Raw genomic sequence first — 18919 nt, forward strand, 5'->3', positions numbered from 1 at the left:
TGCCCATTGTCTTGTGTCTCTTGCTCTTCTTTTTCTTAGTCTCGGACCTCACCTCGCCGGAAAACAAAGGAAAAGAATTTTCATTTTATTTTCATCTAACCAAGCAAAAAAATTGGTAGCAAAATTTTGTGGTCTATAGGCATCAGGACCATTGACCTCAGCGACTATCACAGCAAAACCCAAAGATCCAGGTCCGATTCCGAACGGAGATGATCACCGTACATGTAGCAGTCAGTCCATGCTATGCGATGATTTTTTGCCTTGCTCGGTTTCTTTCAATGTAAAATGGCTGCAAAACATATTTTACGCCCATTTATGGGCGTAAAAATGTTTTACACCCATTTTTCGTCAAACGAAATTAAAATACGAAAAATAATGATGGTTCGTAACCCTTTTCACCTCCAACTTACCTTCCATATGCTCACTAAAAATGCTCATAATAAGGTGGATAGCCTGAAACTTAACCTCATAGTCTCTTAAGCCAGTCAGACCTGAAAATGCATAAATGATAAGACACCATTGCCATCTCTAAACACACCTCCAATTCCCGCTTTTTTAGGTTTGCCAAGGGAGCAACCTTCAATATTGAGTTTAAGAATAATGGGAGGAGGAGCTTTCCAAAAAGCTGATATCTTCTTCATTTGAGCGGTGCCTTTTGAGATCGTCTTCTAATCCCTATTAAAGCACTACATGGAGTGACCCAAAAATCTCAGCGACGACTAACACAGCCACATTGAATCTGATTTTCTAAGCTAGAAGGCAGGGGTAGGCACACTTATCCTAAAAAAATTCGAGCATTTCTTTCTAGCCAAATCTCCCACATAACCGTAAAAGGGACGAGGCACCAAAGAACACGCTAATCTCCGAGGACATACACTTCATGAGGCTTAAATTCTAAACGAAGAGCACAACAAAATGAAGCCTTTATTCAAGAATATGGACATGCTACTGTCGTGTTATTAGAAATAAGTCGGAACAATTCAGTATAGTATAACAAAGAATACAAACATCTTTCAACACATGTTTCTTAAATACAATATACAATATGCGCACCCATATCTAATGATATTAGGGGCAAGGTGCATACAGGTACATGAACAAAATGAAAACACACAACAAAACAAAATGGAAGAAAGTGAAGAACATGATGAGCAGATAAATCGAATCAGAAGATGCTCTATTGGTGCTTATAGTAACCACCTTGATGAGGAGGATATGGTGATGGAATGGTGTAAGGAGGCGGAGGATGCGATCCAGGCTGCTGCATTTGGGGTGGAGGATGCGATCCAGGCTGCTGCGAGTGGGCGTTATAGTATGGCCCACGCCACCCCGGATAAGCAGGTTGTCCATACTCATGGCCCCCTGGTTGTTGAGTCTGGTAGTGACCACTGGAAGGCGGCGGTGCATGGTAAGGAGGCTGCTGTGATGAGCCATATGAAGGATGAGGCTGAGCAAATCCGGCCATCGGCTGTTCTGCAGATTGGTAGTAAGATGTTTGTGGGCGAGAAGGATATTGTGTGTTTTGCAGGTCTGACGGTTGTGAGAAAGCCCTCTGAGGAGGTGGTTGTCTCGCAGAAGAGGGGTTGTAACCACCTTTTCCATCAGCAAAGTTCAGACCTGCCACTTGCCGTTGCACATCTTCGATCATTTCTCGACACTGGATGTTTCTGGTCATCACGAAATCGCTGCATTGCTGTTTCATGTTTGCGATTGCATCCTGTTGAAAAGCCCAAGTAGGTTCTTATTCCTCGACCTGTCATGCCAGAGCTAAACTGAAAAGCTGTGAGAAATAGTTCATACCTGAAGAGTAACATAAAACTTCAGCCCCTCATTGATGTTCTCCTTGATTTCTCGGAACTTTGATATGGCAGCAGCAATTTGTTTAAAACTCTTCTCACGAGAAGCTGGTAAGGAACTTGCACGAATCAACAAAAATTACAGGCAGGAACTACAGGATCCCCGTAGGAATTATAGTTTCATGCATAAAGGCAAGACATAACCCAAAAACTCAAGCAAATTATTCTTTAAAAGTTGGCATGGAAGCATATACATGCAGGGTTTTCCTTCCAAGATGAGGAAAGAGAACATACAATGGCTATGCATCCCAGATGAACCCTACCCACCTTAGTGAGGAAGTTCGGGAAATCCTCCTCATCAGCACTCCCCCTTTGGAAGACAGTTGATACATTGATTTTGGTTCGACTCCACTGATGGCATTCTTACGCTAACTCCTTGTTCTTTTATTTTGTATTTCTGAGTATTTGGGAACTAAGACCATTCCAATGCTCCTTTTCGTCATGCATAAACTGAACCAATAATTGGGATTAGCAGGAAAATTATGCTTGGAATGCTGTCAGGAGACAATCTGCTACATCTGGTGGAATCCTTTTATTCTGTTGGAGAGCTCCGCCTTCAGACTCACATCCATATGCTATTTCTGTTGTGGAAAAGAAGAGTTGGGATTCTGTGTGAAAGTAGGGAAAGAAACTAACGCAGTAGCAGAAATTTAAGGAGCCCTCTATGGTCGTCTTCTTGAGCAAGAAAGATCCAGTCCAGATCTTCATGGTTAGAATATCCAGTCCCGATCTTTAGGGTTAGAAAGTGATTCTCATTTGTGGTGAACCCATCAACCAGAAATAAAATACTCTGATAATATTTTCTACCAAGGTTAATAGAATTTTGGCGCCCTTGACCGGTTTGACTTGGAAAATTACTCTTATTTCGGGAAGGTAATAGGGTAGCTGACGGGTTTGTGAGTAAGGTTGTCTCTAGCTCTCAGATCTTTCTTACTTCCCCAGAGGCCATTGGTCACTTTTTGGATGAGGATGCATTAGTGATCAGAGTACCCACAATATAAATTTCAGTAAAATCCTCGTTCCTCTTTGGTTGATCTGGTTTTATTTTCTGCTATTATTTTGTTTAGGCTAGGCTGGTTAACTCTGTTCCAGTTCTAGCTCTTTCTCTTCTTTTCTATCAGACTTATGCCCCACTGCTGTATCCTATTCTCGCACTTTCAGTAAAATTCTGCCTAGCCAATAAAAAACTATGGATGTAAGTACTAATGAAGTGCATTTCGTTGGATGGATCAAATAAAGAAAGGCGTGTCAACAAAAAATGCAGTCATCCCCAAGCATTCCGTTATCACCATTATCCGCAGATACCCAATACATTGGATCCAAAGAAATCCAATAGTTGGATCGCCAATTGATTGCAGGTTTAGTCACCTTTAAACAGTAGGGGTGGCTCTCAAGTCTGGAATTGAAGATTTGCAGACCAGTCAGCGGGGCCCACTCTTAAGTTCTTAACCTCACTAGAATCTGTAAAGACATCGGGGTCATTCTCAACATGGTTCATAGAAACCCAATAGATTAGAAGAACCTAAGGTTGCAAGTATCAGGTTTCATATGCTCCAGACAAAACGGCGCCTCAAAGCGACCATCAGTGCGGCCTGCTTCCATGCCATCTGGCACAATCTGAGTACCCTGACTAATTACACTTGCAAAGGACGGACACCCCCATCACCACCCACCCCCATAATGATAGTAAAGTGCATGGCGCCTAGCAGCCTATACTAAAGACCGCCTGTTGTTCTTTACCTGTTGGTTGAGATTATATTTTACCTCATTTCTACTAATGAATGTACAGAATTATTATATTTGCATACCTTCTACCATTTGTCCCCTCGCTCCCTCCCTCTGAATCTTCTCAATCCATTCAGGAAATCATAAACAAGGAGATGGAGTAGGTCGGAAGATTGGTAGGGCCACTTTGATTAGCGTCATTCTACCACAAAAATATTAAATAACTCTTCTTCCATCATGCTGACGTCTAATACAATTGTTCAACCACAGGGGCCCACATCGTCTACGATGGGATACAAACTCCTAAAGGTAAGCCAAGATAAGACATGGGCAGGACATCCATTATGCACCCAAAGTGATCAGCAAGGAAAGCCACCCTCTCCCCAGATAAGTTGAAGCCTGTCGTGGAGTTTCTTTTAATGTTAACCTTCAAAACCGACAAAGCCTCCTGAGCCTCTGAATCCTTGCAAAACACGAAACTCGAGGTGGGATACCCAAACCTCCTGATCAACTCTCCCCATTGACACCACTTCAAACAACCCCTTATACTCTGACATTGCCACCATCTTTCTATACGCCTTCCCAACAATGGTGAATGAGAAAGATAACAAGGGATTGCCTTCGTAAGCCCATGGTTACTTTGAAAGAATCCAGCTGATTTGCAGTTAACCAAAATAGAAAAGAATGGGAAACACTTCCCTATATCTATCCTCTTTAACTCTTGCTAAAGAAGATAGAAACATCAATTCTACGTGGTCGCACGCTTTTTCCATGTCAATCTAGCATATGAGGCTGCTATCTCCTTTCTCTTTCCATGAATCTAAATATTCTTTTGTGATGAAGTCCCCATCAAAGATTTGGCGCCCTCCAACAAAGGAGCCCTGGATTGGGGAGATGACTTCCCCTATGTTTTCCACAACTTTATAGCCAAGGTCATAGAAAATCATGCAGCAGTTTCTCACTAAACTAATAGGCCTAAAGTATTACACTTAACAGCCTCTAATTTCTTAGGGATAAGAACAACAGAGGTATCCTTAGCTTCCTTGCTGATCATTACTTTCATAAATCACCATTTATACGCTCCCAGTTGTCCTGAAAGAACATAGCGAAGTCGTCTGGTCCAGAAGCCTTGTCACTATCAATAGTGAACTGAGGCCTCTAACTTCTTCCACATTGAAAAGCTTGCTCAAGCCAAAAAATACATATCCCTTGCCGACTTAAACTCAATTGCACCTAGAGGAGGTCTCCACATGTCTTGGCTAGAGTATAACCATGTATAAAACCCAACAATCTCCTGTTCGATTTCCTTTTGGTCTTCCACCACTCCCTCAACTTGGATTGAATGCAAGTAATTAAAATCTTCTTCTCGAGCTGGTCACCTTGTGGAAAAAAACATATTTCCGTCGCCATCTTTTAAACATAATGCTTTCTATTTTGCCTCAATTTAACCTCTTCTTTTCTTAGAATATTTGCAATTCCTCATATCTTTTCTTTACAATGGATCTCCTCATGACTTCCTCTTCTGAGAGCTCCCTTGCATCATCAATAGCCTCCAAGGCCCACAGGTCTTCCATCAATGTCTCTTTTTGGTCTCCTAATGTGACTGTCTTCCTGAATTTTTCAGGAACTGTCGCTTCCGCATTCCACTCCCACAAAGTTCTTACCAGAAGGAAAAATAAGCCAAGGCAAGGTTTTAGACTTCGGTGCAGAATATATGAAACATCATTTAAACATAAGAAATTTGAGAGTAGTGAAATGAAACTGAACTTTGTATCAATTACTGAAGATATCCCATAAAATGTCTCAAATTTTAAATTAAGCACACTAATTAGACATTAGATTCTGAAAGCAAGGTATTATATTAAATGCAGGTATCTGTGATGCATGTCGAAGACGAGAGTGATAACGTGCTGTAATACTAATGGTTCTTGACAGAAATTTGAAAGACAAATCCGTTTATCCAGATCAACGAAACAAAATCATAGAAAAAAAAAAGCACCTAATCAGGTGACGTATGCACCAGATTACCTCTGATTGGTGGTTTGTTAGGGATTCCCACTCCATACATTCTCCAATAAAGTTATTCATATAACCTTTCTGACCCTACATTTCTATGGTTCAACTTCAAATATTTACATGACCTGTCTAGCAGTCTTCATCTGGTTAACTTATTTACAGGCCAACTACCAAGACGAATCATAGTCGTGCAGAGAAACACGCTTTTTTTTATGGTGATATGTGCTTCTTTGACGATCTAAAAAAACCAAACGCATCTCTCTCTCTCTCTCTCTCTCTCTCTCTCTCTCTCTCTCTCTCTCTCTCACACACACACACACACACACACATACACACAAATTATATATAGTGCGCGTGTATGCGTACATGTGTGAGCGATGCAAATATTAGGGATGCAACTCGGATAGGGCTGGGTCTCAACCCGACCCGAGAAACCATTTACTCAACCTGAACCCAACCCGACCCGAGTTTTTAAGCTTACAAAAAAAATGATAAAAATGTCCGGTTTCACTCGGGTCAGGTTTCCCAAGCCACCAACCCGAATTCAATCCATGTTGGGAAAACTCAACCCAAACCCGAACTCAACCCAACCCGACTTGAATTTTTTTCAGGTTGAACCCGAACTGAGCTGCACCCCTAGTAAATATCTTCCTTCCACATGACATTATTTAGTAAAGAAATTTCACAGCAGCTACAGTTTCTAGTCTCAACACCTTTGAAACATATCCATGGTAATGTAGACAAAAATTTCACAAGGCCTTTAAAAGCACCCGAGTTGCATTCATGAACAATATAAAATGCCTATTTCATACAATAAACCAATAAGTAACTTATAGAAAATAAATTCAGTAATAAAAGTAGGATGTTCACTAAATTCGACCAATTCCCTATGATGACTTGTGCGTAACGACAAATTACACCAACCTCTGTAGTCTTCCAGATTAAAGATAGTAGCAAAATGATCATTTTGAGCCTGCAGATAAAAACAGTGAACATTTTCAGCATTATAATAACTCAAACATTAAGTGCTTACATTTTAGATTATGTCAAATTTCCCCTTTCAACAGTTTATGTCAAATTTCCAAGTGACTCCAGATAGCCATAATGCATCTCTGTTTCAGTTTCTACCTTTTAACACAAATAACTATTAGACCTTCTCAAGAGCATCCATAAACTGTTAACAACTTGAACCTCATTTTTAACACTTGGGTAATCATTGTCCATATGACTTCTCTGCTGAAATAAGAGTCAACACTGGCCTAAACACATTGTGAAAGAAAAGGGCAAAAAGAAAATGAGAAGCAAATGGAAGCCTTACCACATTAAGTAAAACAGAGAGAGAAAATCAGCTTTTTATCTAATACAAACCCTAATCCATCAGATAACAAGTATAAAATGAATCTGCATAATCCATTAGCCTTCATTCTACCTTATAGCTAGTCCCAATAGCACTAGAAATCATCAGGTTGCTTATAATGAAGACAAAGACACCACGTAACCCAGCTTCATTGTCAAATTCATTGGTCCAAATTCTTCGAATTTCTTTTACCATAATTTGGAGCGATGTTGCACAAATACTTCTAAAAGAATTACCAAAGGAGTTCAATAAGAATTCAAACATCGAAAATCGCATAAAGTACTCCTCTAGACAATGCCTCCCTAAACAATTAAAATTTTATCGTATTAATACTTCATTATTGACCTTTTTAAAATTCATAATATCTATTGTCGGATTGTTAGGATAAACCTCTCTCCAAATATTATCATATTGGTGGTCTTTATATTATAAAAGTTCATGATCCTATCCAGTGTTTAAAAACTCGTTGACATGACAAGGAACTTGGCCGAGTTGACAAGGATTTTTCTTGGCCGCGTTCCACGTTGCACCACATCCGCATTCCGCATTTTGCCCTACGGAGTCAATAAAAACTCCTTTGACTCTCCCGAGTTATGACCGCGTCACCCGCATTCTTGGCCGTGTCCACGCCTAGTAGACAAGGATTTTTCTTGGCCGCGTTCCCCGTCACATCCATGTCCTTAAACACCGATCCTATCCACTCCTAGTGGTCTCTGTAAAATCTAGCTAGAATGTAATGAATCCAATGAGATAATTAAGAGGGATTTCAAATAAGAGTTAAAACTCAGTTCTATTCATCGTAATGAAAATTAAATTAGAAGTCAAACGCGCATGGAAATCAACCACTTCTAACACTCCCCCTCAAGCTAACATGTTCTTTGAGACATAGTAGGAAGTGTGTCATTTGGCAAAGACATGTACAAGTTGTTCTTGACTTGTACCATATCATGGAAAGGATTCTTTGTTCTTGACTTTTTCACAAATGAAGTGGAAGTCAATCTTGGCATTCTTGGTCCTGGCATGAAAGATAGGAGTTTGTAACAAGTTGATGGAACTTTGGTTGTTGCAATACAACGCGTGCGTGTCTAATCTCAGGTGGAGCTCCTGAGATGTCTAGCCATGTAAGCTTATCCCATAGTTGTGGTCATGGTGTTGTATTCAGTTTCTACATTAGTACTGGCCATTGTCTTCTATTTCTCACTACACCATGAAATCAAGTAATCATTCATTAATGTGCAGTATCCTATATATAAAGTCTGTGTGTGTGTCAGGGTTTCCAACCCAATTAGCATCTCTTTAATTTTAATCACATATCTTGACTTCTTTTATCTTTTTACTCTAGTTATGGATGAACTAACGGAGGGTATCCCCAGCGAGGTGCCATGGTGTATGTTATTTGCAGATAACATAGTATTAATTGACGAAACCAAAGAAGGAGTTAATGCTAAGTTAGAGTTATGGAGAACTATTTTGGAATCCAAAGGTTAGACTGAGCAGGACTAAGACAAAGTATATGGAGTGCAACTTTAGTAATGTAAGGAGGCAGGGTGAGGATGTAGTACATATGACTGGACAAGAGGTACCTAAGAGGGATATCTTTCGCTATCTTGGTTCAATCCTACATAAGGAAGGAGAGACAGATAGGGGAGGGAGAAATTGCGTGGTATAATAATGATAGCCACAGATAGGGGTATCCAAAGAGGCATCCAGTACAACTATATTATTTGCAAATAATCTAATTTTAAGACGGTATCCAAAGAGACATGTAAATCATTAGTAACATATTATGCAAACAATTATATTTAACTTTTAAGACATGATATTATACACAAATCTTTTTCAGCGGCATCCAAAGCGGCACTTAAACTTATAACTTAAACAACTTTCTAAATTTGTATAACCTTCCAAAGAAATTACAAACAATTCCACAAAAATAACAAAAAAAATCCTAAAATACCCAAACAATCATCCCATCTAATTTGATGTTGGGTTATCCCAGTAATCTGTAATCTGTTACAGGGACAACTTGTCCCCGTCTCTTGAAATTGCATGATTATTGGATAAAATCTGTCAACTTAAAAAAAAAAAGAATGAATAGACCTATGCGGGCCCCTTGTTGATGTCATCATGATGCCATAAAGACTTCATGCCGACATCATCAACAAGGTCCAGCCAAAATCTGATTTTGATGCTTTTTCCCCAATCTTTTCGCTGCTGCTTCAGTGCCCCATTGATGCTTATTTGGGGCCTGATGGTTCAAAGTATGGTTTGCATCAGTAAGCACTAGAGTCCAACCCCAAGAATAAGCTCCAAATGATCAAATGTGTTCTACCTTGTGGTGAAGCTGATGACTGTGTATGAAACTATTGGTAACCCGTTTAGTAAAAGACATGGAAACTGTGAGATCCTATATTGTCTACCAAAGGAAAGCTTACACCATGCAAGTGCATGTATATTTCATAGCGAGAAAGGTAAGAATGTTTTGGCAAGTGCATTATTATACTTGTTTTCTACCCCACATACCATGCGATGATACAATCCAAAAAGAAAAATTAGAATAGCCTATTGCATAGAAGCAAAGGATAACAAACTTTTGGCATGGCAAGATGTTGAACCATTGATTCATAAAACAGAAATAAACTAACCTGAATTTGCAGCAATAACTGCTCTTGTGCCTCTATATTGTGGGCAATGTCTTCACAGATAAGATCATACTTTGCTATCTCCTTCCTGAAAAGATCCTCATACGACCCAGTGGTCGTCATCAACTTGGGTAGTATATCATCCTGCAATATATACAAGTGTGGAAGGGAATGTTCATAGCTGAAGTTTCATGAAAGCTACATCAACAGTCTTTATGACGGAATGATCAGAACTTTTTATTTTATTTTGTGACTAAAAACAGAATGACCTGGAAAAAAAATAGAATGACCAGAAAAATAAAATATCTTCCTCACTACAATTGATTACAAGTGAACATGGATAAAACTAAAATGGTACTTTATTAGGAAGTCACTACTATGAAGAATCAATAGTGCAGCTCTTCAAAGGAAAACCCACTTCACCATGAATACATTCATGTCAAAAGGTAAAACCATATGATAAGTTAGAGATGCCCTGTGAAATGTAGAGAAGGAATGATGTGGAGTGCGAAAGCTTTTTCTTTTTGGAAGCATAATGGCACACTTTATAGAAAACAAGGGGGAAAAAGGAGTGCGGACGACCTAGTCCCACAATAAGAAGAAAAAAATGAAAAAAAAGAACACTAGAAGAAAAAATAACAGCTACAGCTTAGAAAGATTATCTCCCACTCATAAGAAAAATGAATATCATTGGCATTCCGAAGGATATATGAGAACTAGACCCATACATCTCTGCAAATATCCCTAATTTGCATTATATAAATAACAAGGCACCAAGGACCAGAGCACTTGCTAGAGTCCCAAACAATACTGATGCTTGAACGGAAACGGAATAAGAGCTCTGCTCACGCAAGGATGACCGAAGAGAGGATTCAGGAAGCGTCTTCTTCATGCCCTTCTTTCCTAGTGCATAGAGCTTTCCGTATTAGGAAAAAAACACTTGTTTATTATCAAATAGATTTCCATCTCAAAACCATGGATGTGGTCTTTTCGTCTAGAAAGAAATATCGGGCAAAGGCATCTTCCAGTCATTCTCGCGCACATCATCTCTCCCACAGATCTATTCACCTCTCTCTATTTTTCCGATTCTCACGACCTGGTCATCCTTTTCAGAAACTGATGCTTGAAGGTTTGTATTTTCAGAAAGAAGCAAATTTATAAAAGAACCCGTTACAAGCTATTCAGGTTCCCAAATGAAAGAGCAAACTATACCCAGAGGTGCATCTAAGACATAGGGACTAGGCAGAAGTAGGTGAAAGCGTTCGGGCAAACCTGTGATTTAGATTGATTGCAACAAAAGAAGCGTGTTTACTATAATCAAAGTGTTTCCTATAATCAAATAGAGTGGTAAATTCATAAATCCTTAAGCGCAGGCTATAGAAGCACATAAAAGGATTCAGGCAACCAAAGCATGCAAAATTGGTTAGTCACAAATAGGAAAGATGTAGCACGACCAGACATTTATGAGGATTCATGTGCACCTATTGTAATGATTTCAGAGACAAGATTCGCCAGAACCTGAAATGAGAAACTTATTAATAACAAGAATTATAAACAGTGACCCAGCGCACCTTCCTTTTCATCTCTTTAAGCATATCTTCAAGAGCTGCCCGTTGTGCACCAAGTGTCTCCAATTGCCTCTGCACAGGATGAGGATGTGTTACAAAAGAAATGATGTATGACCAGATGGTTACTAAACAAAACTTCAAGAGACAACTATTTTTAGTAGGACATCACCTTTGACAACTTCATGTTCACAATTTTTATTTTTTTTTGAAAGATGACTATTATTAATCCAAAAGAGAAACCATTCAGGGGACAAGATGTCCCCAAAAGGGCCTCAAGACACAGAGCCCACAAAAGTTACAATGATCTAAAAAGCAAAAGCACAGCTAGGACTGTCCATTCCCATTCCCCATTACATTATCAGGGTTACAAATCCGCATAGACTCCAGCATGACGCCTTGTTTTGCAAGTTCATCCGCCGCTTCATTTGCCGAACGCCTTTTATGGTTGATACTTGCCGGATCGAGCTTATTAGGTCCATAACTTCCGCAATATAATTCTGAAGTCTCCAAGGCCCTTTAGACTTTTCCGTGGCCCATGCGATCACATTAGATGAATCGCCTTCAACAATCAGTGGAAGGGAGAAATTGCTATAATACCATTTTAAGGCAAATAGTAGAGCCCTTACTTCCGCCTCATTAGCATCACACACGCCAATTGGTCCCGAGTATGACATTACTATACTTCCTCGCTCATTTCTGATTACTCCACCGATCCCAGCCATTCCAGGATTTCCTATCGAACTGCCATCAAAGTTAAGTTTCATACAACCCATCGGAGGAGGAACCCATTTTGGGGTGGTTTTGATTGGTAGCTTTCTTTCCCAAATAACCGCGCTCCAATTCCTAAGTATTTCCCATGTTCCATATGTTCCCCTTTGATGCTCTTCACCCATTATATTAGTTCAACCTTCACTTCAATCCCAATCCGATCCACGCACTTGATCTTTTCGCCAAATATTCGATTGTTTCTTTCTTTCCATATGTTCCAGACAAGAACATATAGTAGGAGTTTCCATTGAAGTTTTCATGTTAGGAGTTTCCATAGAAGAACATATGGTAGGAGTTTTCATGTTCACAATTTTGAACACCTCTCTCTTAATAAAAGAAGGGAAAAAACATTTTAAACGCCTCTAGAAGAACAAAAGTTAGACTATTCATAATTAGACTAAAGCCTACATATATCCAGTTTTTTTTCTTTTTTTTTTCTTTTTTTTTTTCCTTTTTACTTTTTCTTTCTTCTTTTTTTCTTTCTTTTTTGAAAATGTACATATATACAGCTAAAAAAAAAAGGGGCGGCTCGGTGCACGAGGCTCCCGCCATTGGGGGTCTGGCGAGGGCTAGATGTACGCAGCCTTACGCCAGTTTTGCAGAGAGGTTGTTTCCGTGACTTGAACCCGTGACCACCAGGTTACAATGGAACAACCAAGGTTTTAAATTTCGGTTTCGGTTTCGGACCCTACCGAAATCGAAATTTATTTTTAAATTTCGGTCATTTCGGCCGAAATGACCAAATTTCGGCCGAAATCCAAACCGAAATAGTTTGGCCGAAATTTAAAACTATGGGAACAACCTTACCGTTGCGCCAAGGCTCGCCCTCTTACGTACATCCAGCTATTGTTGGAAATAAAAGTTAAAAAGAGCACAATATGAGCGTCGTGACATGTTTTCAAAATAACAACTCAACATTGTGAGGTAGATAAAAAGAACTTTTGAATAGATAAAGAGATGAGATGAACAGATAAATCAAGACATAATTGGCCATGCAATGTTTAGAACCTGAGTTTGAAGGACATCCATGTTCATACACAACAAACTAGATCAAGCAAATGGTCAAGGATGCAGCTATCTGAAATGGCAAATAATAATTTGCCACTTTTCTACCTCAAGTAGCCACAAAGACATGCTACAATTTTTATTTTGATAAGTGGCATGGTGAATGAACATGGTGTACAACTAAATTGTACCAACTACTAGTAAAAAAAAAACTACAGGGAGAATTGTTTCCTGCAACAATTTATAAAGAAAAGCAACAAAATGTGCTAAACAGCCTTGGAAGAAATTACCAAACTCTGTTTCAAGGTTCCCACAATAGCATCTTCATTGCCATCCAAAGACATAATTGGCCTTGCAAGACTCGGAAGTGCGGATTCTATCTGTAGCTCATAGAAGAAATAAAAATCAGGGAAGAAGGAAGCTCGTGGGCTTACCACAAAACCCAATGATACATAGTACAGAGCATATGAACATCAATAAAGTAACTTATCATTTGGTTAAGATAAATGACCAGTTTAACAATTGAGATATCTAACATCATGTAGTTTATAACACCTTCAAACAAAGACCAAGGGTGGTGTTCATATGGACTTGCTATTGTGAGGCAATCTCTGCCCCCTTCTGTTAAAACGATAAAAAGAGAAGGTAAAAAAAATCCTCAGGCTTTATAGGCAAAGGTAAAAATGATGTTGCAGCTGTAGGGGAAAAAATCATAGAAGTCAATGGATTCAATAATTTTTCAGGTGTGGTTAAAACCAATTCAATCTACAAAAACAAAGTTGAGAACAGATATGTGTTCTCATGAATATGATCGCTATAAAGCGCATTGGGTCATTATGTGTCCATCAGAAATGTGTACGAGGCAGGATAATATTGGTCTGGAAAGAAGCAAGGTCTGAGATTGAGGAATCTTACCACCGTGCCAATGAAGGAGTGAGGCAGAAAGGATAAATTTAGAAATTGACAACTCTCAGCCATTTGGTACCGGAATAAAACGAGTTTGTGTTAATAAGATAAGTTCAGAACCATTCCCTCATCTAACAAACACTGAAACTTAAGCTATAAGATCCAGTGATAGAATAGAAGTTTTGGGGAAAGATCAGCTTACTTACACACTATATCACTTATAACTTTCTCGGGAATTTCTCGGCAAGGGATAATCTCAAGATATATTTATTTTATTTTATTTTTTCGGGTTTATATCGGAAAAAATGAAAAAAAAAATTATTTTAAAATATATAAAATATATATAAATTAAGAACAAATATATAAAATAAAAATATCATAAAATATCGATATTGTTGCAGTAAATGAAATTATTTCTGTATTTTTTTTATGACCGCCATGGGCAAGTCAACCACGTAATGTTTTTAAACCAATTTTGTTTTAATTTTTATCGGACAGGTAGCCCTCAGCGGGCGACCGCGGTGACCCCGGTCGACCGCGGCGGTTAAATTTTGAAAATAAAAAAGAGCGCCTGATAAGGGCGGGCAACCTCGGTGGACTGGCAAAAGAGCCGTTGGGGCCTGCGCAGGGTAGGTATACCTACCCGGTTTATTATGGTTTTGCCCGTGAACAATCCTAAATGAACTAGGGCTATTTAAACACCATTAAAGACCTTCATTTACACCTTTTAAACATTAAATCTTCAAACCCTAGAGCTTTCTTCTTTGAAAATCAAAAGGATCCTTCTTCAAACCTCTTGTGTATTTAAACTTGCATTCATTTCTTGTCAAGAGGATCTTCCTAAGCATTTAGTTTCAATCATTGGGAGAATATTGTGAGCTTGAGAGTTGTATATGCCTTAAAGAGGCTTGAAAGCTTTTCATTTTTTTCCTTCTTGTATTTGGAGTTGCAAAAAGGAGTTTCTTTCTTCAAGATGGTGGTACAACGAAGAAGAACGTCCTCGGAGGGGGATTGTATACAAGGGTGTGTCCCCTTGTGGAGGTGGAGTTTGGGAAGAAAACTGCTAGAGCCTAATATTTGTAAGAGCAAACAAGTATACAATAGATCCAAAAAAACATAATATCAACTGGCCATCCCACAATCAAAAGCTTGCAAGATTTATGTAAGATTCTAAGGCCCTGTTTGTTTGAGATTATGCCAGCCGATTGTGAGTCCAAAACCAATTATTGGACTCAAATTGAAGTCCAATAATTGGTTTTGGACTCACAATCGGCTGGCATAATATTAAACGAACAGGGCCTATGCAAGAACATACATGAAAAAAGTAACAAAAATACCGGCCGGCAGTCAAGGATGGCCATGAGGACTGAATGATCTCTTACAGCACGCTCAATCCGCGCATCACTTTCCGTGGCTTGCTTTAGGTTTCCAGCAAATCTGTTTAACCTATCTTGCAAGTTCTTTGTTAATGTGCTGGACTGGGGTCTAGTCCACCGTGTCCCAAATTGGTTTCGAAATTGAACATCATCCGCGGCTTCTTTCTGGAGAAGCTCTTCAGTCTGGACCAGCAGCTCCTGGTTCACCCTCCTTAAATCCCTAAGCTGTTGCAACTCAGCTTCTAAACCAGACGGACCACCAACGATCTGAACTGCCTCTATATCTTCTTTAAGATCTATGGGTAGGGTTAAATTCCCTTCCAACGCAAGAATTGAATCTGGCAGGTCCATTTCCTTGAGCTTAACTCTGGTTATCTCACTCCCTTGTTGTAATTTCTCAGCTTGTGTACGAATAATATCGTCGACCATCGCAGTATACTTAGAAAGAGCCTTTGCGCTGCTTTCCGGAACAAGAGCCGAAAACATCTTTTCTTTGCTTGCATCCAAGATTTCATTCATGGGTGTGGACTTGACCAGAGAGGCTGCTGGAATAGGTTGTAAGGAGCTGGCCGCTGGAACCCTCATGAGATAAACCCTATTGTTCTCCTTCATAGCTCTCTCCAGGTTGAGATTTAGATTAGCTTCCAACTTGGAAACTGCTTCAAGAAGCGAGGCAGCAACCCCTTTAGCTGATTTCTTTGCATCAACCAGTGTGCTGATCCCACTTTTCAATCGCACGATTTCTTCTGCGATCTCTTCTTTCTCATGTAATTCCAAGCCATACCTGTAGCAAGCTTCGGCATAGAACTGGGCGGCCTTTAACTGTACGTGAGAAACCCAGGTGCGTTCAAAATGCTGATTAAGAGGTTGAACATTTAAAGCTGCATACGCTTCCTCGTAGTAAAGGCCAACCTGCCATTGTCATTGAACAGTTTCAGTTTCAACTCTATAGATTCCAGTTTCATCTCTGTAGAAAAAATTATTAACGATGCATATCAAAGCGCGATGACAAATTCATCACACTATTTCATATTTCAGATACCAACAACAATACATGGAAGGCAGGTTAAGCGATAAACTCAATACGAAACTTAGGCACATATTACAAAGTTATGGCAGAAAGAAAGATTGAAAGGAAAAAACAACAAACCAAGCCCATGTAGTCAATGTAGTCATTTAATTACAGATTATCCACCAATTGGAACAAGAAATTCTAGCGAAAATGGTGAGAAACAATCCACCAAATATAGCCAAAGTTGTCATTTAATTACATATGATATGCCAATTGGAGAATTACAGAAAGTACAATTGGTTGAAAAATAAGAAATTGATAGAACTGGGACTCATTGAATGTAACCGATGGCTTAGGGGCTCTCACGTCTATTCATCAAGATTAGCTTTGTTCTTTGATGAGATTCAGGGGAGGCTTGAATGTTTACTTCCAGCATGTTAGAAGGTATGCCAATGGAGAAGCTGATAGGTTAGCTATAAAGGGGGTTTCTAGGGAGGCGTTTGAGCATTTTGATTTCCTCCCTCCCTCGGTATTTCTTCTATTGCCTCTATCTCTCCCTCCCGGGATGGCTATGTTAGTTTCTTCTCTTTTCTGTTCATGTATCGACCATCTCAGTCTTGGTTTTTCTTCTCATTTTTTAATTAAATTTTGTTGCCATTCATAAACAAAATAAGAGGGAAACCTATCGCAGTATAGAAATTGATACAAAACTGTTCTATTCTAAACTGAAAATAGAGAAGGGGATAGAAAAAAAGGATAACTGTGAGTTAATTTGAGGAAACTCAGGCCTCCAATGTGATGATAGCATTCTATGTGACTATTTCCTGGCTTTCAATTGCCATAAGACATCTACACTGTATAGAAATGGAGAAAAGCAAAACAGCACAAAAAAAAATTCAGCAAAATAGGAAAATAATCTAAATAAGAAAGAGTGGGTGTAACAGGAATCAAAATGGGATGCAACTAGTTAAAGAATAAATGATTAAATAACACCAACTCTAACAGCCTAAGCTTTTGGAATAATTCACTGTTTCGAAAAGAAAAAAAAAACAAATAGCCAAACTTGTCATTTAATTGGAGATGACCCATCATTGGAAAATAACAGAAAGTACAACTGATTGAAAATTAAGAAGAAATCAAAAGGGAAATTCAGCTAACCTGCCTCGAGACCTTGGCACAGAGCCCAGAGGGTTTTCCATCAGCAATAACCTTCTCAAAGAAGCACTCCTGTGCCTGAGCGAGCATAAGCTTCTCAAGCATCGCCGCACACTCCGCGGAAACATCCACAGTCGCCGGCACGGCCTTGCCGGATTCATTATCCCGGAGGAACGAAAAAACCCCGGCCGCCGCTTGAAACGAATTACAAGCAATTTTAAGTCCATTCGCCGAGGATCGTTCCACCGATAGACCAATCTGACTATGAACTGCCCCTAAATTGAAGAGAATTGCGGCTTTTTCGAGGTGAATGTTTTGTAGAGAAGCCTTCTTACTGTTCTTGAAGGAATCATACCATGTGAAAGTTAGGGTATTGATATGGTCTTTGTCTGGGGAAATTGGGAAGCGAGATTCGATTAGACAGAGGGATTTGAAGTAGGTTTGGAGGAGATCACGGCGTGATTCGGTGGAGAGAGGAAGGGATTTTTCTAGGTCGGATCTGATTTGGCGGAGAGTTTGGAGATCGTCTTCTAGGGTTTGGGCTTCACGTTCTGAGTAGTGAAGGGATATGTAGTTTCGGAGGGGTTTGTAGAGTTCGATTGGGGTTGTTTTCTTTTCGTGGATTGCGAGCATTACGTTTTGGTATGGAGATGTCATTTGAGAAGGAGAGGGCGATTATCAGAATGAGAAAACACGCACTTACCCAATCTCCTTTCTTGTTTTCTGCGCGAATATCAACAGAGAAGATGTTGAGAGAGGTTGTGCCGGGAAAGAAACGGTGAACACATTGAAAATATCATTTTTCATGGAACGTTTTAGTCTGGATTCTTTTTTCTTCAAATTGGTTCACATTTAGTTTAGTTTTTGGATCTTAAAATTGTTTTGTTTGGTTGACGTTTGTCACCGTTTTCATGAGAAATTATGGGAAATGACATCAGCACAACCATATTTTGATATTTTCGCTGATCCATCTTGTCTGTTAGTATTTTAAGAGGGGCGCTGATATTCTCTCTCTCCACACACACAACAGGAACAGTTGGTGGGCCCAACAGAAACTGTTGGTGGAATGGTGGGCCCATCTTTGAACAACCGTAGGATAATCCAAAATATCCATTTGATGGGCCATAAACGCCAATAGGTTGCGTCCAAATATCATTTCTATAGGCTAATCCTAGCCCTCCGATTTAAATAGAAACTACATCTTATGCAACCTCTATAGATTGTAGGGTTGTGATCATCCTATGGAAATGATTTTTGGGGCACAACCTATTTACATTATGGCCCATCAAATGAATGGTTTGGATCATTCTATGGAGTTGGTCGTAAAGTAACATTAAGGCCCGTCCAAAACATAGGACGATCCAAGCCGTCCATGGTTTGGATAATCCTATTAAGTTGGTCGTACACTAACATTAAGGCCCAATCGTAGGCCCCACCGATATTTTTTCAAATTGAAGTGTACCGTCCACAACATAGGATGATCCAAGCCGTCCATGGTTTGGATCATCCTATGGTGTGGTTCTTATAGTAACA

The 18919-nt window shown here is 39.4% G+C and overlaps 1 protein-coding gene across 1 annotated transcript; it reads right to left on the minus strand.

Annotated features, from left to right (window-relative positions):
- Positions 1-923: 923 nt before the first annotated feature.
- On the minus strand, positions 924-18256 carry LOC143847356 (vacuolar-sorting protein BRO1-like). Its single transcript, XM_077356162.1, has 8 exons — positions 17390-18256; positions 15181-16131; positions 13228-13317; positions 11168-11236; positions 9600-9740; positions 6522-6570; positions 1801-1904; positions 924-1717 (listed from the first exon to the last, which is right to left on the minus strand). The coding sequence occupies exons 1-8, from the start codon at positions 18041-18043 to the stop codon at positions 1178-1180; spliced, it is 2598 nt and encodes an 865-aa protein (XP_077212277.1). The 5' UTR covers positions 18044-18256; the 3' UTR covers positions 924-1177.
- Positions 18257-18919: the final 663 nt, after the last annotated feature.

This window comes from Tasmannia lanceolata, unplaced genomic scaffold (genome assembly GCF_043159265.1).
Source record: "Tasmannia lanceolata isolate RefF3 unplaced genomic scaffold, GAP_Taslan_0.1 ptg000015l, whole genome shotgun sequence".
NCBI lineage: Eukaryota > Viridiplantae > Streptophyta > Magnoliopsida > Canellales > Winteraceae > Tasmannia > Tasmannia lanceolata.

Coding starts and splice junctions, on each gene's coding strand:
- LOC143847356 (XM_077356162.1), bottom strand. CDS start 18,043: ATGACATCTCCATACCAAAACGTAATGCTCGCAATCCACGAAAAGAAA. Junction 11,237..13,227: donor GAACCTTGAAACAGAGTTTG/GTAATTTCTTCC, acceptor CATCCTGTGCAG/AGGCAATTGGAGACACTTGG. Junction 9,741..11,167: donor TTAAAGAGATGAAAAGGAAG/GTGCGCTGGGTC, acceptor TATATATTGCAG/GATGATATACTACCCAAGTT.